Raw genomic sequence first — 27,695 nt, 5'->3', positions numbered from 1 at the left:
AGCAGAGGTGGGCACATCAGATACAGCAGCACAGAAGTGCAGCAGGTGAGGAGAGACATTCTGGCTGCAAAGTAGAAGTCGCTGGGGCTTGATATCCCGAAACCAGCATCTCTCCTCCTCATCCTGCTCCCGCTGCAAGGGGAATGCCCTTTTCCAGCCCATCTCCAGTGCGGGTGAACACGGCAGCACGAGGCACAGGAGAGGGGATGTCAGCGGGGCAGCGCAGCGTGTCTGGGGCTGTCCTGCCGAAGGACATGACAGCCGCCAGCACCAGCCAGTGCTGTTGTGTAACATGTCACGCGGAGTCTGCTCGCGTGGAACCAGTGCTTCACCTCTGAGCAAATGCTGGATTGCTCTCAGCTGTGACACGCAAGTGATGGGGGGGGAACTGCAGCAGCTTTCTGGGCCTAGAGTTATTTCTGTTTCTGGTCCTGGAGAAAAATGCTCCCTGGAACCAGTCATTTGGTTGGTTTATGGCTTCTGAAGGGTCTCCTGCTCTCAGTTTTGCACCCTCATCCACAGAAAGACAGGAGTAGAAAAAGGGCAAAATAAATTACGTTTAGAAAAAAGCAGCAAGCAGCCTCTTCAAACAAAGACTTCTTCGTTAACAGGAAATTTATCTAATTCTGCTGTGTAAAGAAACAATGGAGGTATGAAGAAAGAACAAACACCTTTTCCGTTTTCACTATGGTATCATATAATCACAGCAGTTTTATTAAAATAGAAAGCAGAAGTTAGATATCCGATGTTAATCTTCCTGAGAAGGGAACCCAGACCCACCCCCGCCCCATGCCAGCCTAGGCGATAAATTCACAGGCCACGAGCAGTGGGTGACTGCCCCACAACAGCAAGCCTGGAGGAAGTTTGGTCACCTCCCCCTGCTCTGCTCCCTGTGTGCCTGCAGAAATGTTCCTGCCTGCGCAGCTCTGGAGCCCTGCACTCCTCCGCGTGCCCTCTGTGCATGTGAAAACCTGGTAAGTGCCAGGCCAGGCTTCAGTCTGGTCAATTAGATCAATTAGGTAGCTGTAGGCAGGCAAGAAAGGGGGAGGGTTGGCAACGCAAACCCACACTTAGAGATGCCAGAAGATGTTTCTGCCTGGACACAGACAGGTGGATGATAAAGGAGGCTGGAGCCTGGATGCAGAAGGCCGGTCGTGAGCCAACATCACCGGGCAAGTTAGGCAGGTTGATGCATTTGGGGCTTTTCTGTCATATATCAGAATTTTCTTCTGTGGGAGGAGGGGACAGCACCAGCCCTGCCCCTCGCTCTCTGTCCAAAGCTGCTCTCTCCAATTCATTTGAATTTACCTCTGAAAGGCACTGTGCCCCTTGTGCCAACTCCCCCCAGCAGCAGGAAGGGAACAGGCTCCAACTGGCTGCGTTTCGGAGAGCCAGGAAATCTGGGGTGGAGGTGGGCTGCAGGGGGAGATCTGAACAGGCTGCGAAATAGATTTAGGCCAGGATCTGGTAGATTCATCTCATGTGGGGTGAACTGTGACCGTCTCCTTTGTGAATTGTGACCATCTCTCTCTCGCCTCCGTGATTTGCTTTGAGGGCTGTGTGCTGCTGTCCCTTCGACACAGACAGGCCGGAAGAGAAGCACTGCTGTGAAGTCCTAAAGGCAGAGCAAAGTGAAATGCATCCGTGCACAGCGATGTGCAAAACAGGTGGGTGAGGCTGGTGGTGAGACGGAAGGGTGGGTGACGGCAGTGGCTGCCGGCAGCAGGGGGCTGACTGAGATCAATCGTTGGCCAAAGTTATTCTCTGTGAAGGCCCAGGAAGGTTAGTGACATTGTTTACGAGCCTGAAGCACTTTGGTTTTGATTGGAAAAGACAGGGCAATTACAGCACCTGTTTCACGAGATCTCTCCCATGAATTTGTAGAGCAGGCATCAATGAAATCACAGCTTGCTGCTCTGTGAGCCTGAGCACGACATCCACTCTTTGAGGGGAGGGTTCCCCGCAGCTACCAGCTTTTTCAGAAAGGCACTGGGACGCAGCTCGGGGACATCAGGGTGGGCCTCAGAGTATTTCTGCAGCTTAGCCAGAATGCGAGGGAGCCCAACGGTGGAAGCATAGAACATGGGGCCACCCTTGTGCTTTGGCCACCCGTAGCCATTGATATAAATGACATCAAGGTGTTCTGGGCCTGAAGCTATTCCTTCAGCCAGGATGTTAAATCCTTCATTGATGAGAGAAAACAAACACCGCTCCAGGATTTCCTCCTGGTCTATAAAGCGGGTCTTGATCTGATGGGTGTCCCTGTACTCAGACAGGAAGCTGTGAAGCCACGGATCCGGCCTGGCTGTCCTGCCCCCAGCCTTCTCGTACTGATACCAGCCCTTTCCAGTTTTCTGCCCAAACCTGCCTTGCTCACACAGAAGGTCGGGCAGCGGGCTGTAGCGACGGCCGTGCCGCTGGCGGGCAGGCGTTCCTGGAGGCAGTGAGGCCCCAGTGAGGCCCTGGCCCTTCCGAGACCTCCAGCCCACATCCAGCCCGGCGAGATCAGACATTCGGAAAGGCCCTATCTTAAACCCAAAATCTTCAATAACCTGATCTACGTTCTCTGGTCTGCTTCCTTCCTCTAAAAGGAAAACTGCCTGTTGTACATATGGAAACATCATTCGGTTCCCGACAAAACCAAAGCAATTCCCTACCACCACTCCAACCTTCTTCATCGCTTTGGCTAGCTGCATGGCAGTGGCAATGGCAGCTGGGGACGTGTGACGGCCATAGATGATTTCTAACAGCCTCATCACATGAGCAGGGGAGAAGAAGTGTGTGCCAATGACCTGCTGTGGGTGGCTCGTGGCAGAGGCTATTTCATCGATGTTCAGGGCTGATGTGTTTGTACACAGAAAGGCCCCCGGCTTGCAGATCCCTGACAGCTTTTTGAATATTTCCTTCTTCAGTGCCATGTTCTCAAACACAGCTTCGATAACTAGATCTACATCCCGCAACCCATCAAAGTCCACAGTGAACTGGAGACGTGCAGGGTTATGGAAATCCAGGCTTTGGGCATCCTGCCCCATTTTCATAGCCTCACGTTCCAAAAGGAGCATCACAGCTTTTCTTCCCGTGTTCAGATACTCCACGTCCTGCTCAAGGGCTACCACGGGTATGTTGGCCTTAACCAGAGAAGTCACAATGCCTCGGCCCATTGTTCCCAGCCCTAGGGATAAAAGGGAGATAGAATCAGAGACTATGAATAGAAAATGTTACAATCAATCACTTGACAGCAGCACTTCCTCTGGTATCTCCGGGATAAAAGGCAGAAGCCTAAGCAAAATGAATGGTGCACAGACAGAAGAAAAGAACTGAAGACTCCGAAAAAGGAATGTGAAGTCTCTCTTTCAGCGAGCCTAAGTGTTTGAAAAGCAAGAGCAGAAAGGCAAGTTGACTTCTTCTCGAGATTACAAAATACCAATGGGATTCACTCCATGTGATTCACATCTTCTCCCTGTGAAGTTTTATACCTATGGAAACCAGCATCGCTTAAGAGTTAGAACCTGGTGAGAGCAGACAGATCTGAGTTTCTACTTCAACCTTGTTGCCAACGTCTAGCAGCTTCAACCTCAGGATACCAGTGCTTCTCTGGGGCACTCAAGGAAGAACATCAGTGCAAGCAAACACACCCCACAGAGATTCAGACACCAGCAAAGCTCAGACAATTGGTTTCTCCCTCCTCCTTGCAAGTTTCCTCTTTGTCTCCTTCTTCTCCCTCTGCTCTTCATTGCATAATCTTTGATGCAAACACAAATTCAGCTGCAATTTCTGTAAAGACTCTCAGAAACCGATCTGCTCTTGATTTTATCTCTGTCTCATATGTCTCCCATTACCAGTCCAGGCATGGAACTAACAATGTCTTCTTAATCCAGAATTCAACATATCCCACCTCCTTTTCAATCACTTGAGAACATCAATAGCCTTTTGCTTGCTGTTCACACTTCATATTGGACATCTCTGCCCACCGGGAACAAGCCAAGTCGTCCAATGCAGGCTATTGCTAACTTTCGAAGGTTACTGAAGATACAGTCTTCCTTGTCCAACCGTGCAGTTAAAACTCTTGTCCAGAATTCCCATTACTGAACATCCATTTGAGCTGTATTTTTTCCTCCAAGATCCGTAAATGTGCTATTACCAGCTCATAATAACATTGGAGGAATAATATTGTGGTGATTACTGGCTCGCTCCTTTCCCTCCTTCTGAGCCCTTCCGCCAGCTCTGCCCTCTATTACATTAAACGAAGCCGCAGGCTTACACTTTCCTATGATACCCAACCCACGCTACTTACGCTGTTCTCCCCTGATGGAGGCTTTTTGGACTGAGCAAATACAAACTAGTGAGAGAAGGCCGGTGCAATTTACCAGCTTTAAAAGTGCAAAGCATTTGAACGGGAGGTCTATTAATATCCTAAATAAAGCAACAACTAGACAAAGTCCAGGTTTGTCATAATTCTGTAAAAATGATTTTTTTAATCCCAGGTTTACAAATGAAAGTCTGCTAAACAAATAAACAGAAACAAGGGGATTAAAAAATTTGTCTAAAGCAGCTTTATATGGAAGAGCTGAAATTATGTCATCAGTTAAACAAGTTCCAACTCTGAAGGTCAAACGAGGTAGTGTATTTTTCCTGCAAGCTACACACCCTTGATTTAGTTCTGTCCATGCTAAACTTGTATACACCGAGGACATTTAAAACACTCCCTGCTTAGCTTTAAGAACAGTTCTTATAGACATCACTATCTGGATGCTTGCTCATAAACCATTTCGCTGCCAAGCAAATGCTGAACTTCCTTTCTAGGAAATTAAATCTTCATGATCAGACACTACTGAAATTAATTTGAAAATAAAGGTAGAATAACACGAATCAATTCTTGGTATTTCATTGTCCACGGTTTGCTGACTGACAACCAAACAAACACAAATAGCTCCTTCTGCTTTGCTCAGTTCTCAGAGGCTTGGATGTATCAGCAGGGTGTTAAAACAGCTCTTTCTGTCTTTGTTGAGCTACAAAGACTGCTTTCTTCTCAGACAGTGCGGGAGTGTCACCCACCACCTCCCGTACAGCCACCAAGCCTAGCCCCATCTTTAAGGCTCTCTCTCGACATCATGGTAAAGGGTTTGCACTTCCACATCCTAGTTCTTCACAGCTCCCTCTTGAACTCTTTTATTCCTTTCCATGGGTTTCCCTTCTTTTCGAAGCCGTACTAAAGAAACAGCCTATACATCCTGGGCCTTAGTAACTCCTGCTCCTCTCAGCTTCAGTTTCCTGACTGAAATCTTAGCAGTTCTCTCACGACGTGAACAAGCTGCTCCCTCCTAGATCAAAACTCTGATGTTAGCTGATTCAGCTCTTTGCTTTTGTTCACATGTAGTGTAAGTACTCCCGTCTAGGTTTTCACCGTCCCACGACAGACAGGCGTACATGCCTGTAGTCCTGCACTTTCTAGGCCACAGGAGGAGGCTTATAGATAAGACATGAGCTTGCCAAGCTTGTTTCTGACCTAGAAAAGCTGTCTCTCAACTTACTACATAACTCTTCAGTGGCCTGTATGAAATGATGTTTAATGAAGCTGGCAGAGAGAGTAATGAAAGCCCCAAGGGTTTTGTTACATTAGAGCTTGCACAGCATGACTCCCCTGGAAATATTTTCTAAAATTGGGCTATAAAACCAAGGAGAGATCTGGCTATTTAGTAGGGAAAGAAGCATTTCTAAGGACTTCCCTTTCAAATTTATAGAGACTCGTGATCTTGGCGAAAAATGTATTAGAGCAGTAAAAAATGGTAGGAAATCACTGGGTCTTGCATGGGTAGAAGGCTGTACAAGAAAGGGAAGTGTTGCATGCTCAGTTCAGGTTGCACAGACCAAAACACGGCTAAGAACTACTCCAGGATTTGTACTGTACGTTTTGTTTTGTTCCTCAGTTGGGCTCTTACTTCCCCCAGATCATTACAAAAACCCTATATTCTTGTCTTTCATTCAGGGAACTGTTTCCAGAGCTGTGTTCTTGCCCAAGGCCCAGCTTTCAAAAGAAGACTGAAATGTGCTTCAGGAAAAGACCAGTGTCTAGCCATCTTGCTTCTGGCCTTTCATTGCGAAATGTAGCTTTGGCATATAAATAAAGCTACGCTTAAACTCCTGAAATTTAAGGCCAAACATGGATACAACAAAATCATTTGTGGGGCAAGCAGAGTGAATAATGATTGTTAATTATTGCTCTGTCACATGAGGTACTGAGAATATGAAAAATGATGCAAAGTTAATTGAAGGATTTTAAAAACAGGTTTCAAAACAAACGAACTCGAAATATGTATAAAACAACTTATGTAGAGTCACACGCACTAGAGAAATACTTATCAGTAGAAAACATTCTGAACTATAATGAATATTTAGACTTTAAAATAACAGGAATTGGAAACAGCACTTTATAAATTGGTAAAAATATACAAGGACTGTTCCAATTTTCATGTTAAAAATAACAATGAGCAATTGGTGGTGGTGGACTGATGCAGACTGGAGCTGCTCCTTTCTCTAACTTTTTCAGGGTACGAACTTCAAGCAGAAATAATGTGATACTCAAAGCAAGCAGGAACCTACTGAAAGACTGAGGAAGGGACAGAGATGAACTCTTTCTCTGGGTGATGAGGAACCAGAGAAGGTGGAAAGAGATGGGAGCCGAGAGCACAGAGCAAGCAGGAGCAAATGAGGTAGGTGGCATCGCCTGTGTCTGAAGACAGCCATGGACAGCTAGGCCAAGAGCAGGAGAGATCTTGCCCAGCTGGGTGCTGCTTGTTATCAGTCCTTCAGCAAGCAACCTGCAGACAAAGGTAGCTGGCGGGAAGCCAGGACTGCACGGCAACAGTCGCCAACTCATCAGCAATGCCATCTATCAAGCAAGCCTACAAAAATGACACATAATGCTTGATGCTGAACATCCATTAAGACTTGGTGCCAACTCCCTCTAACAAGGTCCTGCTAATACTGGATTGACAGGGGGTCCACAAAGCCAGGCTCCCCCAGCATTTGTGACACTGCTTCCATACCCAAAAGTCTTCTGTGCCGGCAGAAAAGCTACTGAAGGAGGAAGATGTCGCAGTCATCTGCTCAGTTGTTTCCCATTTTGCAGTGATAACAGACAGAAGAATCACCATATTGCAACAGGGTTTTAGTGTGTGAAACAGTACTATTTGGAATTGGGGGCTGCATGACTTCTGACCATCCAAAATGGATGCAAGATCATGCCTTCCTCTCTCCAGGGAAAACAGGGAGACCCTGGATAACCTATACAGACTCAGTACTTTAAAGGGATGATCAGCACTGTTTTAAGACGTGTCCCTAAAAGTTCATCCCTAAGATTTTGGTTTCTGGTGCTACAAGAACGTGCTAATGATCAAGAATATGGAAATATGAGATGGTACTCGCTAGAGAATGACTTCTTGTTATGGCAGCCTGAGAGAGAAAAAAATGCAATGGTGTTGGCATATTCTGAACCCATCTCCAAAGGACTTGCTATTTCTTTGATACCAAAAGGCAAGACATGAGGAAGTCCTTCCAGAGGAAAGAGAAAAAGCCCAGTGGGGTGGCAGAAAGAAGTAAGTGATGGAAAGCAATGACATTTAGTATGGCATAAGATTAAGAGTTAAAAGGAGGTGATCAGTGGCTTCCCAAACAGAAGCTGCTTATCAAATGAAGAATAATGTCTACACCTTGCACAAACAAAGCAAGCTATATTGCTTATGGGGGTTATTGATAGAAGCAGTGATTCAGAAAAGGAATAAGGAGTTTTGGCAGGTGTCAAGGCCTTGAGAGGATTGATAAGCTTTAATGACCCTGACCAGCTACACCTGGAGCCTCGACCCCACACCCACCACCCAGGGGCTTCAGAGCCCGATTTAAGCTCAGCCCCGGGCCTCTGCTCTTTTCCTGAGCTACACTGGAGAACTGCCTAGCTCTGGCTGTGGTCCCGTTGAGCCACACCTCAACCTGCTGACTGGCTTCCCCACTTTGCCTTGGACCTGCTTCGTCGTGTGAATTTTGATTGATTGTCTGGATCCTGGCATGATCTCAGAGTCTGTCCTCTTTGCCTTGCTCAGGTACTGTAAATAATTGATACACCAGAGAGCTGTGCTGCCATCCAGAGGGAGAACTGACAGGTACGTCATGAAGCTCAACAAGGAGAGATGCAAAGTACTGCGCCCTGGGAGGAATAATCCTATGCACCAGTACTTGCTCAGGGCTGACTGGCTGGAAAACAGGATTGCAGAAAAGGATCTGGGGTCCTGGTGGGCACCAATTTGACCAAGAGCATCAATGGGTGCTTGCTGCAGAGAAGGCTGATGGTATACAGGGCTTTATGAGGAGTGATGCCAGCAGGCTGAGGGAGGTGAGTTGTCCCCTCTGCTCCGAACTGCTGGGTCCAGTTATGGACTCCTGAGTATGACAGAAACATGGAGATACTGGAATGAGCCCAATAAAGGGCCACAAAAATGATTAAGGGACTGGAATGACTCACATGTGGGGAAGGGCTGTGAGAGCTGGGACTCTTTCTGCCTAGAGAAGGTGGGAGTGGGGCAGAATCTTGTCAATGTACACAAAAAGCTGAGGGCAAGGTGCAAAGAAGAGGTAACCAGGCTCTTGTCAGTGGAGCCCAGTGTCAGGGCAAGAGCAAAGGGCAGAAACTGAAATGTAGGAGGCTTCATTTGAATATCAGGAAACATTTTTTTTGTGCTGTGAGGGTGACTGAGCACTGGTATGAGTTGCCAGAGAGGCTGTGGAGTCTCCATCTGTGGAGATATTCAAGAGCTGTCTTGTCACAGCCCTGGGAAATTGGCTCTAGGTGGCCTTGTTTGAGCATGGGGGCTGGACAGGGTGACTTGTAGAGGATTCTGGGATTCCCCTCAGTACTCCATCCCTTGGAGAACTGCTGGCCCTTGCTGCTTCCTGACAGTGGATAATTAACAGGATGTAGTAAACATGGCTAATACAAACATTGGGTGTTACCTTGAGCATATTAGGCAGGAGCAAAGAAGAAATATCTTTTTTGTACCTGGTCTTAGCATAATTACTCCTCGAATACTGTTCACACTTCTGGTGTGCATGCTTTGTGGAGTGTTGGGAAAAATCAGAGGAAGTTCAGAGAATAAAGAAAATGACAAAAGCGTGACAGATTGTGCTCAGCAGCAAAAGAATCAAAGCAATTAGTTTATTTATTCTGCAAAAGGTATGGGTTAACTTGATGTATGTCTGTAAACAGCTACGAGAAAACTGGAACCTGGGTAGAGGTTGGGTCAGCTTCAGATCAGAATTCAGAAGTCTGGCAGATTTTTTTTTTGGCAGTTCTTAATCTAAAGGGTGGGAGATGTAGCCCTACCGGTTCAGTTTGGAAATAAGATACAGGCTGTTTTTTCTAGGAACCTTCAAACAAGGATTGGATTTGTCCCTAAAACTTCCCTTAGTTTAGTTACAGCATGAACATAAGTAGATCAGATGCCCTGAATGGTCCTTTTGGCTATACTGTTTTTTTGGCTATACTGTTTATTGGTTTTGAGACTCTTCAAGAGAAGTTAGTAATTGTAGCATCATTTATCAGTCCCTAACAAAGACTGTCCATTTAATTGTTGATTCTAGTCACCTGATTGTTCCTACAAAACTTCAGCATAAGCCCTTTCTGCCAAAGAACACTAGAGGACTGACCTGTCTGGGTTTGCTTGCACGCAAGTCACATGATAAATTTGGTGATAACTCATGCCTTATTACCCAAATGACTTAACAGCCACAGATCTGCCTCACAAGGCTTGTGGACCAATGTTCAAGAAATGTTTTCCTTAAAAATAAAGCATGGATTAAGTCAGGGAAGCTAATGAAGAGAAGGGAACTTTGAAAAATAAGCGTTTCTCTGGTCTGAAATGCTCTTCCAGAGAGCTCCTTACAGGGCACAGGAGGCCTGGAAAGAGCAGTGTTGGTCTGGTGAGCTCTCTCTGAAACAGAATGGATGTTTTCCAAGTGCTCCATTACTCATCTAACCATTTCTGAGTGCTACTATCAACAGGCAGAGCTGAAAGATACTACTTCTTTTTTTTAAAATCTCAGCAGTGCATCGAAGGTTTTATTTAAATTGCTCTTATAAAAAATTAATGAAAGCATTATCTTGCTGGGCTACAAAATGGCAAGAGTGGATCCCAGTGAGATGAAATCTTCTTAAAATACAGCTGTCAAAACATTTTTGTTTTAATATATCCCTGAGTGACTCTATACACATGCACTTCTAATACAGAACTAGACCAGGAGGAGGAGAATTTTGTGCAAACCTGTTTCTAACATGGAGCAAAGCCAGGACTCAACATGGCAGTATTTAAAAGGGAACAGACTGCTTATGATCCACAGATGAAGTGACTCTGAAAGTGGAGGAAGTTTCTCTCCCAAAGAAAGGGGTGGGGTTAGGTAGCAATCTATTAGGAAATGACTTGCTATCTGACCTTCCCTGAGCTTACCAGTGCACTGACAGCTTCTTTCCTTGCATGTCACCTATGGGCCTGAGATATCTGTCCTGTGCTGGGTACCAGTGACTGCTAGGGAATTCTACTTAGGCTTTCTGCCATGAGTAAAACCCTGCTATACTCATCTTGCTCCCTTTCAGCGCTGCTGTTAGCTGCACAGTCAGGAAATGCAACAGCTTTTCATCCCCTTACCTATCACAGCCGCTCTGCAGATGGGCTGAGGGGAAGCACTTTTCCACGAAGCTCCACTGAGCGTTGTCCACCTCTGCACTGCTCTCTCTGCAAAGAAAGCATACTGCAGTGCTTGGGCCTGGCCTGAGGTCAGCAGGATGTTAAACAGCTCCCGTTCCCTCTGGACTCCATCTGCAAAGGGCTGCTCTGTGGCGGCTTTGACTGCTTGGAAGCAGAGCTCTGGAGCCAGGCACCCCCGGGCCTGTTTCTTCACCTTCACTAGAGCCTCACTGAGAAATGCTTCCATGTTGGGCAGCCTTGGAATGGGCTTCAGGCTGAGCCTGCGGGGTCCCAAGGGCTGGCCTGTGGGCAGAAAAATGCAGTTATAGAACAAAACATTCCATGCTTCCTGGAGGACTATAGATTTTCATCTCTCTACATAGAATGAGAATCTGTTATACCTTTTTCCCCTCCTGCTAAGCCCACTGTACTAGGGCTTGCATGGCACAATGATCTGGGTCAGCATTCAAGTGTCTGATGCTTCTCTTTAACTTCGTTTGCCTTGACAATGGCAATTTTTCAAGACCCTTCTCCCCAGACTTCAACAAAGCAAGATTTCAATTTCAAAGACAACTCTCTCCTTCCTTTTCTCAGCTACAGAGTGACTTGACTTCTCCAGTTCTTACTCCACGGTTCCAGCTGTCACATTCATACGGCTCCTTCTGTTCTTTCTGTGAGCTTCAGTATTAGAGTTTTTCCCTAGTGTTGCTCAGCACTCAATGCCCAATTGGCATTGCCAGCCAGATGCATTCCAGCCAGGGTCCTGACCCAGACGTTTATATGAATGACTGGGAAATGCACCCTGACTTCAATTCTTCCCTAACAGCAGGAGTCCCCTGTTCCCTGTGGGACTAGCCAAGAAGATGGCTCACACAGCATGAGTTGGGGAGCAAATGAATAACAAGGAAGAGTTCATGCTTCTGTGTCAGCAAGGGGTGAATCAAGCAGCCACAGAAATACATGAGCCTCATTACAGGAGGAGGTTGCTATGGTAATACCTAGAAAGAATTCTTAATTGAGAGAAGTTAGTTACATTTCAGACACCAAAATCCTCTTCAGAAACATAAACCTTGGTGCCCGCTGGGAGATCTCTGATTTGGCCATGTTCAGGCTATTCCTATTGTCTTAGCAGCTTGCCTCACTAAAGACCATGGAGGAACAAGATCAGGAAATTCAGGAGGCATCTCCTCAACATTCCAGCATTTGCACAAAGCCTTTTGTCATCATAGCTACATCCAGATCATTAACTGTGATGTTATGGCATTGAGCACTGCAGCACTGTCCCCAGGAGCATCCTTGACCACCACTACAGCAGGACGGTGGGTGGGCCCCCTCTGATGGGAGCCCTGTGCTGGGAAGCTCTCTCGTGTATAACCTCATTGGTCTGGCTTCTGTTATGAGCTCTGCGTAGCAGCATGTTTCTTTCAAAGGTGGCATATTGCACCCAGCTCTCCCTTCTCTTCCACTGTCTGACTGAAAATGCCACTGCATCAGCAGAAGATTTGGGAGCAGGAAATCTGGTGCCCCAACATACACAGGGTACTGAAAAGCAGGAATAATGGCAGCGCTGCAATTGTGGTTTTCCAAAGAACATGTCCTGACTCTAACTCTTCCTCTAAGACCAGATGCTTTTAAGAGAGAGAGAGAGGGGAGGAAAAAAAAAAGAATTCCCAGGCTGAGTTGGTATTGATTTCCTGAAACAGTGGTCTTCAGAGGTCAGGCTCTTTAACTAAGCCTTTTAGAGAGCACAAAAAGATGAACGCTGACCGTGTAAGCAGCTTCTCCTGTGAGTCCATCAAAATGCTTCCACACTGACAATGAATATAGCTTGGATTTGGCAGTACTGCAGGATTTCAGTCAAGATAATTCTTTATTTTTGAATCCTTTGTCTTACCTAAATGTATGTTTTTAATATGAGAATACTCTTCATCCATAGTCCTTTGTTTTGGACTGAAATAGCAGGTTTCATTTTTTCAAAAAGGAAACCACTGCTTTGTCCCAAAAAGCAAATCTGATGGCTGGAAGACCACTTAGGACGGGACAGACCAAGAGACTTCATATATCTCCCATGTGAGAAGTGAACAGAAATGCTACTGGCAGCCTTTAAACATGGTCTTCAGACAGCAAACTGTACTTGTTAAGCACAAATACTGATGAGGAATGTGAGACAGTTGCTCAGACTGAAAAGTAACTCTCCTCAGGGTCCTGTAATAAAACTCTTATTCGGCTAAGCATTTCTACAGCACCTCCATGCAGCTTCCTTGCTGCTGCAATGCTACTAAGAATCAAAAGTGTACTTATGAATAGAAAGAATGATCTGAATCTAAACCTGGGAAGATTAGTGCAGGATACCTACAGCTTGGTTTCTGAAATCGAAGAAGCAAGAACATGATGAACGATACTGGACATCAGTGATGTAGAGAAAGGCATCACCCATGAACAGGAGCTAGCACAGGTATCTACTTTGTTTTGCTAGGGTTTGTAATCCAGGTGGCACAAAGGATGGACCGAGTCCATAACACTTTTATCAGCAAAAGCAACATGTAAGCCTGCAGTATCAAACACTGCTATTTAAAGTAAAAAAAAAAAAGGGCATCCCAGAGTGAACTCTAGGGATATTACTGGACTGAAGGCAGGGCAAGCTCAGTAGTCTGCATGGTGCAGCAAACTGTTTGTACATGTCTGGGGAGCAAAGCTGGAACTGGTTCCCTGTTCTTCAGGCTAGCAATGGTCTCAGACCACTCAGAGACGAGTGTGGCTACTGTCGACCCTCAATTCCCTCTGGTTGTCTCAAAGGGGCATTTTGCTAGATCTTCTGCTTAAGGAAGGTGGTAGCCAGAATGATAAGCCCAGGAGAGAGATTCAAATATCTGCCTATTGTACACCTTCCCAGAGATAATGCACTAAATGCCCTTGTAAATGTAACTGAAAGACTTTTTCCAGTACTCGCCATTTAAAGCATGCAGTTACTGCATGAGCAGCAGTAGCTGCTACTCCTGTGGGTTTCATGAGCCTCAGAAGGAACACATACTTCCTCCACAGTTACTGCTGGTAGCCTACAGGCAGAAATTCCTAATCATCTTTCTGTGCAGAGCGTAATACCTGTGGGGTCTGAACTAATCTAAACTGAACGGACTTTGCTTGGCTCTTTGATGTATGCCATTGATGCTCTTGTGCTCTGAGAAGATAAGTTAATCAGCAGACATGGTCAGAAAGCAGGAAATCTGCTTTGCAAAGGATCAGCTGCCATTTTCTCCTCCAGCCCAGGAAGGCTACAGCAGGCCAACAGAGGTGGGCAGTGTAAGCTGCAAGCAATTATGGCAAATTTTCAATTTTTTGATGCCATCAGGTGGACAAATTATGTAATGCAGCTTCGAATTAGTGCAGTGGTTATCAAACACATTTAATGGAAGAACATTCTTCTAGTCTCTAAGGACTTAGCTTCTGCCTATTCCTTCCTTCCTTCCTTAAATAAAAAACCTTCAAGAGTGAAAACTTTCTCTTGCATAAACAAGCAATTTCTTCTGAAGAAGGACAAGAACACACACTCACTTCCTACTCTGCGTTATGTAATTACTGGTTTTGACTAAAAAAAAAATTAGATTAAATGTCCCTGTGCATTCCTACAGACATTGATTCAGAGCTGTTCAGAAGGTGTTCTTCATTAAGAATGTTCCATAAAGTTTTACGGATGAAGATTTCCCAGCCTACCTACTGTAAAGGCAGTTCTGTCACCTATGGATAGAAACAAGCAGGGACCCTTGCTTCAGTGAGGCCACTCATCTGAGGCTGATCTCTTGCCCTGAGTTACTGCAGCTCTAGTGCTGAGAAAGCTTTAAAAGAAAATCCTATCTGAATGGGTTCTTTGAGATGGATCTTGCAGTAGAGCACTCCCGGGCTAGGAGCAGAAATTCCCTCAGTGACAATGAGTTATTTAACCAAACTGCTCTGTAAGAAGCCAGCAGTTGTTAGCCTCATGTGTGTGTTTTTGTGTTTTTTTTTTTTTTTTAAGAAAAAAAAATGTTGCCATACAAAGTGGATTTCCGTGATGGCATTTCTGTGCAATTCTGTTTTTAAGATTGTCTGGAAAATGTCTACTGAAAACATAACTTAGCTGGTCTGGGTTTGTTTCCCCACACCACATGAGACTGTTACATCTCTTCTGCAGCCCTGAGTTACAGAGATACAGAACTAAAAGTGCTGTTTTGCTGTTGTATGGCAGGAGAATTTTATTAAACTTATGCGAAGGCCAAAACCAGGAATGACTCTAAAGGAACATATGGATTCTGGGTACCCCATTCTGTCTGCTTGATTAGGTCACCTGAGGATAAACAGTGCAAAAAAACTTCTCATGATATTCTGCAAAGTCTAAAGATAAATTTTCCAAGCAGGAGAGAGATAAAGATGAGCTGGTCTCCAGTATTTTCACTGCTAAAGAACATGCTGCAAATGCCAGTAGAGCTGTTAGATGAAGTTTGAAAGCATTTTTCTTTAAAATTCTGTTGGAGTTGGTATACAGTGTGATGACGTGAAATACCTTCAGTGACACCACCCATTCTTCACTGAAGCAAGAAACAGAAATGCTACTGCAAATAATGAGCAAGCCTGGAACAGACAGGTTACCTGCTGGACATCCAGTCAGGATTCTTGCATGCTTACACAGTTCTCGATTTTCCTTGTTACTGATGTTTTCCAGTGAAACTGAAGCTACAGAACAGGAATTTGCCAGTAACGGCAGTGCACAAGAGTTCCAGAAAGCAAGTTATACTGAGAAATAGTGTGTTCAGTGACTCATTCCTGAGGTTTTCCTCTATGTTCAAGCTGACTTTGAAAATTCTCAACCACTGCATATCTGTCACAGATGAAATAACCATACAAATGTCTACAATTCACCCCATTTCACTTAGCTTTTGTTGAAAGCCAGGATGCTTGCCAGTTTGCTAGCTCTAGCAATGTATCTATTACTCATTTTATGATATACTGATTCTGCCATCAGTATCGGTATCAATCTTACACATGGTCTCATTCAGAGGCTGAGAGGTTACATCAAAGGGAACACTATTTGTTGGGTTAATCTGTCTAGCAAAGTAGCAATATTTCACTGCCCTCCCAGCTGATGGAGAAATAGAACTCCCATTCAAAACAGACAAGATCAGTGAACCGAAGTGCCTTTGCTTTTCTTAAGCAATAGTGAAGGAGGTTGGATATTGGGAAGAACTTCTTTACCGAAAGGGTTGTTAGGCATTGGAATGGGCTGCCCATGCTGAGTCACCATCCCTGGAGGTCTTTAAAGGATGTTTAGATGTAGAGCTTAGTGATATGGTTTAGTGGAGTACTTGTTAGTGTTAGGTCAGAGGTTCAACTAGGTGATCTTGGAGGTCTCTTCCAACCTAGATGATTCTGTATATTACCCATCTTTCTAAAGTTTTATATTTAATTAGATTACATATCGGGAAAAAGAAAAGGATTGCTTGTGTCATCAGTTCTGCACCAGAAATGAAGCCCCAAAATCATTAGCATGAATATGTTGAGAAGGAAGAGCATCTATTATGGAAAACGCAGCCAAAGAACATGCTTTTGCACCTATCTGATAAATCCCATGCTGCAGCTAAGTATGCAAGACACTGATTTTTGAAGAATAGTGTATATAGCTGTCTTGAAAACATGGTGCATTGTCATCTAGGACAAAGCTGAGGCTGCTTCAACTCCTAGCATGGGAGAAGTACTCCTACAGAAAAGGAGAATTGGTCTTCTTTGTAGTAAAGAAAACTGCAGGAGCACCCCAGTTTGGAAAAGCATTGCCTGTAAAGGCCACGTGATCAGAACAGGAAGATTGTTTTTTTTTTTCCTTCCTTGTGTGCATCTCATGTGAAAGAGCTCCACATCAAATCCTGACAGGAGTCAACAGTCTGTCTCCAAAACAGGCATCTCACCACGCAGCCCAAGGACAGTCAGACTCATGGATCATTGAGTTCAGCTGAGGATGTGCCAGTCCCTCCGCTAGAGGGAGACAGTTATTTTTTATCAGCCCTTATTGACGATGCAACTGATCTATGCACAATACCAGCTGTCATCCAAAGCTATATATGGGAAGAGCTCATATTCCCCCAGATCAGTTGAATGCAGTAGCCCAGAGGAGCATGCAAGTTTGGATATATAATTAATAAGCATAGGGACTCCTTATTTCTGTTCTTCTCTGAATCCTCATTTGAATTTCTGCAGCTCTCCAGCATCTGAATTTTTCCACGTTCGCTTAACAGAAAAATTCTGCAGCTAATTTTGTTTCAGATGGATGCCAAAACCCAATGAATGGAGCATATGGAACAAACTAGCGGGCTTTGTTCTGACTCTCTTCGGCCTCAACAATTATTTCTTGGCATTGCTACAGTTCTTTCCTCACCAATCAGCTTGTTTGCCAAGCGAATTCCTGCCTCAACTGTGTTCTCTTCCACAACTTCATCAACCAAGCCCAGCTTCAGTGCTTCAGTTGCTGGAATGTGTCTTCCTGTGATAAAAAGAGAAATAAGGTGACTACAGTGGGGCATTACAGGTGACTTCATTCTTTTTAAATCTGGTCAAATGACTTGTGTAGCTGGCTTCAAGTATGAGACAAGCTCATTGAGCACAAAATGCATCACGAGCTATATGCCTCAGAAGCGCTTATGTCCCCTTCCTAGTCAATTCTTATGGGAAACAAGCTGAATTTCAACCCAAGCAGCTATGTGTTTAAAAAACAAAACCGAAAGCCATAATGCTTCACTAGACCGAAGTGATGGTATGACTCAGTCATCCTCATACACACAGCAAGGCCGAAGTACAGCACTTTACCTGTAGTGATTAGATCCAGAGCAGCTGGCACCCCAATCAGTCTGGGTAGTCGTTGAGTGCCCTCAGCACCTGGAAGTAACCCAATGGTGACCTCTGGTAAACCCATCCGTGCCTAAAGTGAAGTCAAATTCAACAAGTTGTCTTAGCAAGAGTGTCAATTATGAACCACGCAGAACAAATACAAGCAGACCTGATTACACGCGATGCTCCCCTAGGAATCCTTAAAGAACTTCTATATAGAAACCTCATCCTTGCTTTTTGCCATGTAAGACAAGCCCACTCACCCTTTTCAACAACTTATGTACAGAAGCAGAGGAGGTGTCACACTTCAGAGGATGTGTGGGTGCTAGCACAGCACTGGATTAGACCAAAGGGGACAATAGCATCGTCCCAGACCACAACACATGTGCAGACAAGGCAAGTAGGTGTTAGTAAATGCTAGAGGGTTGTCTGTGACTTGCTGTCTCCCTACCCTAGTTCTTACAAATTTATTGAAGGAAGAATGGTACCACTCACATACTGAGCTTTTAAACTAACTCTCCTTCCAAAGTGCTCAAATGGTTCTTGATGCACTTGAGATTTAGTAGGGTTACAGCAGAGAAGCTAGTGACAGCAGGAAGAGGGCTCCTGTCTTCTCTTAAAAATCTATATAGTTTGTTACTTAAAAAATAAAATACATTTCCAGTTGAGCTCTTAAGGGATGTGGGATTATTTTAAGACTACTACTTCAGGCATCCTTCTTAAGTGGCATACAGGATACGTAGAGTACCTCTTTACAGTGTTATAGGAACCCACATTGTCAGGGGAAAGTGGTTCATTCTGCAAAAATGAGGAGATGCTCCTATCAGCGAAGAGTCTACGTAAGGAGACCAGGTGCTGCTAAAAGGCGGTTCAGCAATCCTGAAGGTAGGGATTCAAGAGGAAAAAAATAAAATAAAAAAACTTTTAAAGACTTAAGTGTGTGGGGGGAGAAGCTGTCTGTTGGGTAGAGTGCTCTCTGAGGAAACAGAGCCCATGGGAAATCAAATTGTAAGTGCTCTATGCTAGCTGAGTTTCAACTAGCTATTGAAACTAGGTCACTGGCAGAAAGAAATGCAAAATTCATGTGGCTGGGGAGAAAAGTAAGAGAAAGTCATGCCGCATAAGCCAACTACGTAGAATTCAGATAATGACTACTGAGACAGAAGGCAAATTAACACTTAGTCTCTGAAGTTTCTCTGCAGGAAAGATACAGGAAGCTCCTCTTCAGGAGCAGCCTCTAGTTCACAGCGTGTTACCTGCACATGTGCAACCCGAAAGTGACAGCCAAGTGCCACCTCCAGGCCTCCTCCCAAGGCAATGCCTTCAATGGCAGCCACCACAGGCTTCTCGCTCCTTTCGATGAGAGAAACTAAGGGGCCCAAGGCAATACCCTGTCTCTTGGGAGAAGAAAATCCTTGAATGTCAGCACCTGAGAAAGCACAAAGATGAAAAGGAATTACTGGGGAAAGCAGCGACTGGAATGATCCTTCCCTTGGTGCCATTAAACATCACTGCTCACAGATGTTTGAGGTCTTGCAGAGATGCTGCTGGCAGGAGAGTGGTTAAGAGGAAACAACCCCTTTTGGGACCAGCTGCAAGAAAGCAAGGTTCCTTAAGCTTATTCAGAAAGCTAAGGGGATTGCAAAGTACAAAAATACATAATTGTAATGATCATGCAGTTACTAAGGTAATTTGCAGAGATGCTTATTTAAAAAAGGAAAAAGAAAAATATTGAGTCTGGAATAGTTAAGTTCAAGTTACTACTAAGAAGCGATGTTGAGCTCCACAAAAATTCCCTACCTTCACAGATTTCTACAACTAGAGGAGATCTGTTACTCATAACTGCCCTGTCCAATCTCTCATGTGCCCCATGTAAATCATGGGACAGCAGAGTAGAAAAAAATCTGCTGTCTCGTGGCCATTTTATCAACAGCGTTATAAGGCAGAGAATCTTCAGATGTGGTGGGCAGGGAGTATTTGCTCTCTTTCTCAGACTGATTGAAGAAACTTGTCTTACCTGCACTGAATTTCCCATTTTCGCCACAAATCATAACAGCTTTCACTGAAGGATCTGCATCCGCTCTCTTCAGTCCATCCTCTAATGCCTGAAGAACTGTCAAACTGAAATGAATTAGAGAGTCAGCAACTAATGGTCAACTACATTACCTTTCCACCAACACCAAGAGGCTCAGTGAAAATAAGCAGTAAGTCCATGCAAGTCTGTCCTCTGACTGGTCTTCTGCCATAGCCCCTCTGGGTGAATCTTCATTAGTCTCTCACTTCAAGGCCAAGTGCCAAAACCCACAAGATTATCACTGCTGACTGACCTGTCACTCAGCTGCTGCAGAGTTTTCTTGTGACTATGATATCCCTGTTTCCAAAGCAAACAGCACAGGGAAATGTTCTTTTGAAAATGTCTTTTTGAATTAAATATTCAAATTTTTAGGAAAACAGTTTAGCATAATTTGGAAGTAATTAATGCTAAACCACTGCTAACCTACAAACTTTTTAAAAGGGAAATGAACTCTGGGGATAAAAAGCTATCTTTCAAACACCTGACATAGAGTTGGTGCTGTGCTGACAATTATGAAGCTTTCACTTTGCAAAGACCTGTATGTAGGCCCACGCTTGAACTTGTGTGGCATCCTGTCAAAGTGAATTTGGGCCTAAAACACTAAGAAATTTTTTGTCTCATCTGAACATATCTCCACAGACACGAGTCATTAATGTGTCCAGTGAAGAATTACTAAAGAACTTCAAAACTGAATAGTTAAGTACAAATAGTATTCTTACAAATCAGATATTAAACAGAAATTTGAACTGACTACTCATCCACTTGGTATTTGAAGCTTAAAAGCTAAACATATACTCTCCATGTCCTTCCATAAATATATATATTTTGCTTTAGAAGACAGTGACAATAGAGAAGATGGTAGGTAAAGAAGCATTAACGCCTATCACATATTAATAGAAGCAGTAACAAAAATCGTGTGTATGTATAATTTAGATATCAAACTGTGTTCATATGCATGCGCTTTTAAGTATGTAAGTGTGTATGTTGTGGGGGAGATACTTTTCTGTGTGCATACATAGTACAGCTGTAGATAATGACTCTGATTCAGGAAATACTCAAGTATCACATGTGCTTGTCCAGTCCTTTATAAATAAATACAACTTCTCTTCTTATGTAATTCAGTGGGATAACTGGAGCAAAGGAACTGTGAATCATGTCCGTGATCGATCTTAGCCCAGGTTCCCATCCAGAGGGAGCTGACAAAGCACAACCCAGCATGTATGTATGTATAATCTGGGCTATAAGAAAGCCACTGATAAAAATATTTTGTAAAGTTATAAAAATGATGGCTACATTATTCAGACCTTGTATATTGAAACTTCTTTGTAATCAGGTTTCTAAATGTCTATATTGGCATTTCTTTTGTAAACCCCCGTTGAGAACTGTACAGGGCTTTTTTAGTTCCTCATTTCCACTTACAGAGGTTAGGCAAGTGAGATTCTCTGGGAAATTGGTACTGCCACACAGAATATTTCAATTCTGATTCACTGTTCTGGATGTGACCCCTGGTGAGAACAAACAGGCACCATCCCAATTGGAACCTGCCCTCTGCCACATGATTTGGGCTGTCAGCTGCACTCAGCTCCTACTGGCTGAGTCTCCACATCACATCTGTGCTCCAACTCAGTTCTTTCCTTGTCCTCTGGTTTTGAGTCCCTGAAGAAGAAGGAAGGCAGAATTCTTCTTTTTTCCACGTCTGCAGGGCAGCACACAACTGGGCATTGCTACTGAACTTCCAGTTAAAAGCTGCACGCGTGCCACGCATTTTTTTAACCAACATTTGTCTGCTTGCGTCCAGCCCTGCAGTGCTCTCTGGCGGGCTGTCTGAGGGGTCTCCAGGTCCAGCTGCTGCCTGGGTGAGGCCACGCAGCCACAGGCTGGGAAGTGTCATTTCTGGAGAGAGATCAGCCAGTTAGGTACCAATTGCCTCCTCCAGAAATACAGAGAACTCCAAAGTGTGACATGAGCGATGGTTCCGAAAGCTGAAACTTAAAATGAAAATAATTTGGCCATGACAAAGAAAAACTACTAGGTGACTCAGTAAAGATCTTTTCAGTGCACCTAGCTCTATTTAGCAGAACACAAAGCCCTTCCAATTTTAATAAATGGTTTCATACTCTCTGGGACAAATACACGTTAAAAACTTGGTTTTATCTCATCCCATTTGTAACATCAAGTGCTCCGGCTGCTGCTGTTTGAGGAGGACCCACAGGCTGCACCCTGTGCTCGAGTCTGTTTTTTGCATCAGTGCCAGGCCGCAGAAATACCAAATTCACCTAATGCTGGAAGATTAAAGGGAAAACCTTTATGAAATGTCACTGCACCCTACAATCTATGGTGTAAAGAGGGGGAAAAACATGCAGCAGGATCCCTAACAAATATTAAATTTTGGATTTGAAAATATTGTGTAGGAAAATTGCCTGATTCTCTTGCAGGAGCAGACAAGAAGCAATCGGAGCATTTCTGTGTTTACAGTAGCCATGTGATCAGCAGTTGCAAAACGCCCATATAAAAGGTTTGCCCCTGTAGACGAAAAGGTTCAGGGTTTTATATAAGAAATTATTTACAAGCCCTCAGCAGTTACAAAATACTCCTACCAGGAGAAAAATTAGTCATCAAGGCTGCTGTAAAATAACAGTTCAATACCTACATTATCTGCATTAAAAGAACTATTTTTGACAGAGAATAACTTGACCCTGTTCTTGCATAAATATTTCTTCTCCCTCCATACAACCTTCTCCCAGTGAGAAGTGTTTGTGGGACAAAAAGGAAGAAGAACCAGACTTTTTGCAGCTTCTTGTTCTAAAATGGAGCAATACATTTGCTCCAAGACAGGTTAAAGTCCAACACAGAGGCTGCGTGGCTCAGTAACTCGCGCTGTAACTGGTACTAAAAGATACAAGCTTTCATGCTTCCATGAAAGCAATCATAGTAAAATGTATGACAGCATAATTATAAAAATACTCAAGGGTATCACAACTTCAAACAGCTAAAACATTAGAGAAGCAAAAAAGTCACCAAAATTTGCATAAGTATTTCATTACTGCAACAGTATCATTCATTTAACGGAAACAATGCAAAAATTCACTGCATGTGTTCCAACTGACTCTTAATCCCATGCTATGTAGTCAGCTCTGCCATGCGTACTGTTTTGTCTGCAAAAGTCGTTATACCGAGAGGATTCAGCGTTATGTGTTTTAGAAACGTGGCAGGTGCTGTTAAGAGCACGTGCACCCCGGGATAAGAGAATATTCCTGTAGGTGACCCCACCAGGTTGTTTCTGTTTTGCATAAAACTCTACTCATTGCAGTGATGATGTGCTGGATTTGTAACAAGCTTTTAAATAACTTCAAATTTTAGCTTGGATTTGTGAATGTGGACTTTAATTTAAAAAGAAAAAAAAGGGAATCCCCAAAATTAATTCAATCAGGTCCCAATCTAACAGTAGAAAATGCTATTTGTGGAAAACATGCAGCTCTGGTCCCTCCCCCTTGTATTTCCCCTGACATCCACAATCACTGCATGAGGGATGGTCCCGTATGCATCCACATACCTTCATTTAGCATCCCCTATCGACCTGCTGTCCACAAAGTTCTCTAATCCCCAATTCTGTCGATCCATCTGCCTCCACAGGCTCCTGTGCCATCGAGCTCTGTGTTATCTGTTTTAAAACAATCTCCTACTTAATCAAACACCTCTAGTTCAACTACTGCAGGATTTTGTAAACAGAGTTAGGCTTTCAATTTATTTGCTTTCTTTATGATTTTGTAAATCTTGACCTTATTGTCCCACAGCCTTTTCCTCTCCGAGCTGATGACTTTCCAGTATATTTTCTCAAGGCACTGCTCTGTCCCCTTAGTTATTTTCGTCATCCCTTTCTGGATCATCTCCCTGTCCTTTTCCAAATACAAAGTCCAGAACTACACACAATATTTAAGCAATTTTTTAGTTTTACATTGCAGAGGAATGATGCCCTCTGTTTTGTTGTCACCATACATGCTGATGGTACCCTACGTTTTCTAGGCGTTTTGGTCTGTCCCAGCACAGTGAGCTGATGATTTCAGAGAACTGTCAAGGGTAAGGATCTTTTTCCTGAGCTGTAAATGTCAGTTTTGAACTCAGCATCCTCTAAGCTTGTCCTGGTTTATTTATTTATTTATGTATTTAAAGAACTTTTGGCTCTTGTGTGTTGTTTTTTTTTTTTTTGTAGCAGGCTTTGAAAAGCACTGTTTATATTTTTAAAATCGCCTTAATTTCCAGCTTGCATCTCTCCTATCATGTTTTACCCTCTTTCTTGTTCTCATTTGAGTAAGCTTTCCACTTATTAAAAATAAAAATCAAACTTTTCCTTCGGTCTCCTTAGCTGTCCCATCGAGCTGTTCCGTTCTGGATCACTGCTGGCTGAATGGTTTACCTAGGTCTCCAAGAAACTTTAAAACAGAACAAAACCCCAACAAGAAAAAAACAAACCAGTCTCCATGCTTGATCTTTTGTGCTTTGGACAGCTCCTTTCAGAGTTACTTGTGTTTGACTTTGGTCACACTGCCTGATATTTACCTAGTTCCCTTCCTTGAAACTCAGTACTGGTGCTGGCTTTAGCTGCTCTGTGCTCTCTCACCTCAGTGTCAGAGCTAGCCGTGTAGCTGCTGCTGTCACAGGGCAGCTCTCCTCTAACACAGCTTGAATCGAGCCATGCATTAATTAATACCAACATTAATTAGTTAATACCATGCATTAATTAATTAATACCAAACCCAGGATGGCATCTTTTCTGTGGGGTCTAAGGTTAGCAGTTTCAGGAGGCAGACACTTACTGCACCCATTTCTCTCCACATCTCAGCCGATGAGGCACTATCCCTGTCCCACACGGGTAATCACGGTCTCCCATCATTGCACCTATCCCGAAACTGCAGCTCCTCTAACCTCATTTAACATTTTCTGATTGTTATCCTGATCGGGGGTCTGAACGACTGTCCTAGCAGCCACAGGGAGCCTGGGACTGCTTTTCCACCCATGGCAGCTATGTAGTTATACTTTATATAATCCCACACATACACTCCTCTACCTCATCCCTGTAAATTCAGTGGCCTGGCATCACAGCTGGCAGCTGGGCCCACTTGATGCCAAGAATCCAGTTCCTCCACCTTATCTTTTTAGAGTTAAAAGCATTGATACAAAATCACTTTTATGTTTTGCTTTCTGTCACTCACTCAGAACTGCATGTGCTACTCAGCTGGCATTAGCACATTTTTCCACATCCTTCTTAATTTTCAGTGCCAGCAGCCTGTCTCTGCTCATCAAGTGCGGCTGATCCTTTCTCTTGTAAGTCTTGTCTGCCTGTTCCCCGAAACTGTCCAGTTCCTTGCACATCTAAATCTCTTCTTTCTATGCCACGGTCTCACAGATGCATTAGGACTGCAGATCTCTGGAAGTTAAACCTCTGCAAACCAGGGAAAAAAAGCAAGTTTGGCACATGCCAGCTCTGCTAGTGGGGAGATGGATTAGCTTGAAGGGGAGTCTGTGTGTGGGAGCCAAATTTGCTGCCAGACTGGCAAGTCAGCACACATTCCTCAGGAAAGCACTGCCTGGGAGGTACCTGCACAGCAGCAGATGCTGTCAGACAGCAAAAAGCAAATTTCTACCCACCAGTGGCTTCTAAAGTGCTAATGGCTGGTGTGATGGCATGGGAGCTGGGATAACGGCTCTGAGTGTCACATGTAATGGGGAGAGAGAGGTGAGGCCAGAGCAGGAAAAACACACCAGCCTTTTAAAAAGCATCTGTGCCTGCAGTGAAATTAAATCGTCAGGACTGCAGGACATGGCTCCTGTCTGTAAGTTTCCCTGCCTGCTATCACCTATGTAGTCAGACATCTCAAACAGCAATCACAAACCTGCTCTCCTACAGTCCAGCATATAAAATAAGCAGAAGTTTCGTGCAAGGATCATGGAGTGCCCTCTACCTTTCCTAGCTATAGCCAGGTCTCAGCTAAAAACTATTTGATGGCAAGTATGAAACAACTGTTGATTCCTGCTAAAACAGATCTTACCCTCACTGCTAACAGAATAGTGCAAAGCTGGTAAAAGCTGAACTCAGTGCATCTGTCATGCTTGCTCCCTGCAAATTCAGCAGATCTTAACAGATCAGGAAATAAAGTAAAAGCCCATGAAAACCAAGCTATCCTTCTGAAGCTGGTTACAGTGAAGTGGACGTGCCCGCACCATACTCCAGCGACGTGTACCGTGTTAGTTGTCTCAAGCAGCAAAACAGTTGGCTGGAACTGCTTGATGTAAGACAACAGGGACAGGTCAAACCCACCTGTCTTGTTCCCTCACGTGTTGCAAGCAAAAGTTTCACAGCAGCTTAACTGACAGGGCCAGGATCACCGCAGTCCAAGTTACGCTGCGTTAGAGCGCTTACTGCTTTGCATGGTAAGGATGGCAAGTTCGCTGTGGGCACAGCCGGCAAGTTTTCTTAGCCCAGTCTTGGCCACAGGAGGTCCAAGGGATATTCCGGGAATCCTATATGTCTATACATCTGGGAGTCCTATAAATCAATCAAGTTACTGCAGATTTGCTTTCCCATTCTAATTATCTGATCACGTGAAAATGATCTTTCTGTGCTTTCAAGTGTTGCAACAAAAGAGAGCAGGCATTCATGCTCTTACTTGCTTCTCAGCTTCTTTTTAACAAACTTTCTGCTTTAGAAGTTGGGCATGACTGCAGTGGATTTTTTGCCTTGGGAATATACATGGAATATGTGCTAAGATTACTGCTACAGAATGGCTCTTCAACCACAGCTGCTTAAGAAGGGTCCATGTGCTGCTATTCAGCTACATGAACTATAATATACTAACCTTGTTACAAATTATGTAAACCGAAAAGCATGTCTGTCCACTTCAATCTGTGTGGAAAACTACAATTTTCAGGGGCTCCTGAATTGTGTTTGACTGTTTTTCACTGGCTGGTTTGAGATCACTTGTGGTCTTTCTTGACCACAGTTTTTAGAGGTCAATTTCTTAATCATTTTTAAAAGCCAAGTGCACTGTTTACACTTCTGATACTGGGGCTTAATCTCAGTGCCAGCTCCTCTTGCTGAACCACATCTGCAGCTTACAGAGCCCTTTGCCCTAACTAACCCCTGTGCTCACTTGGAAGCACAACGAATAGCCTGCAGGACAAGTAATGTGAACAGCAGCCAGTCTTGGAGAAAAAGCTGGTTTTCACCTACAAACTCCAAAGGAACTGCGGGATGAAACAGCTGAGCTGCTAATGCTGCTGTGTGATTTCTCGCTGGAAGCTTCATCCTGATACTTAAAGACTGGAAATGACAAGAAACGTGCTAAGTTTGAAAACAGATTCCACAGGAGATGGCAGAAAGCACAGATTGATGAGCCTGGCATCTCTCCTGAGGAAAAAAAAAAAAAAGTATCTAGAAATTATAACAAAGACCAAAAACCTTGGAAAAGTTCAGCATGGTTTTTGCAAAGGGAAAGCTAAGCTCAAAAGCTTGTGTCAGCTCTGTGAAGGCGTCATCTGAGCAGCGTCCCCTCAGCCGACGGTCGCCTACACACACCTGCAGCGGGACGGGCACAGGGGTGCCCCGGCCGTACCCCTCGTCCCTCCGCCCCAGTGGAGACCCCCCCAGCCCCTCAACCAGGCGGGGGCCACCACCCGGGGGCCGAGCCGCAGCCCCCGGGGCCGGGAAGCCCAACGCCCCCGGCCGTGCCCCAGCGCGGCGGCCGCCTCACGAAATGGCGGGCGGGCGCCGCCGTTACCTCAGCGCGTTGACCGGCGGGTTGCGGAGCCGGATCACGGCCACGGCGGCGGCGTTCCTCGCGTACTGCGCCATGCCGGCCCCGTGTCACCGCCGGACAAGGCCGTGGGGACCCGGGCGGAGCTGGGGCAGGGCACGCAGCGGGGGCGGCCCCTTTTCGTGCCGCCTGCCCTAACGCCGGGACTGGCCGGGCTCTGCCCCCAGGCAGGGCTGCCGAAAGGCGGTTTACCTGCGGGCAGGTACCCCCGAGCCTGAGCTGGGGGGCAGC

General features: G+C 44.7%; 1 protein-coding gene and 1 long non-coding RNA gene across 2 annotated transcripts; one reads left to right on the top strand and one right to left on the bottom strand.

The window, feature by feature from the left end:
* Positions 1–672: 672 nt before the first annotated feature.
* On the bottom strand, positions 673–27,567 carry EHHADH (enoyl-CoA hydratase and 3-hydroxyacyl CoA dehydrogenase). Its single transcript, XM_080604125.1, has 7 exons — positions 27,429–27,567; positions 19,597–19,700; positions 18,836–19,008; positions 17,559–17,670; positions 17,131–17,235; positions 10,692–11,033; positions 673–3,172 (listed from the first exon to the last, which is right to left on the bottom strand). Exons 1-7 carry the CDS (start codon positions 27,500–27,502, stop codon positions 1,902–1,904), a joined length of 2,181 nt encoding a protein of 726 aa, XP_080460251.1. The 5' UTR covers positions 27,503–27,567; the 3' UTR covers positions 673–1,901.
* Positions 3,182–10,564, top strand: LOC308199673. The gene is made up of 2 exons (XR_013954807.1): positions 3,182–8,386; positions 9,631–10,564. It is a non-coding gene; the product is annotated as an uncharacterized lncRNA (long non-coding RNA).
* Positions 27,568–27,695: the final 128 nt, after the last annotated feature.

The sequence above is a fragment of the Anser brachyrhynchus genome, assembly GCF_964034855.1.
Source record: "Anser brachyrhynchus genome assembly, chromosome: 9".
Lineage (NCBI taxonomy): Eukaryota > Metazoa > Chordata > Aves > Anseriformes > Anatidae > Anser > Anser brachyrhynchus.
This window is presented reverse-complemented; position numbering and strand designations above follow the sequence as displayed.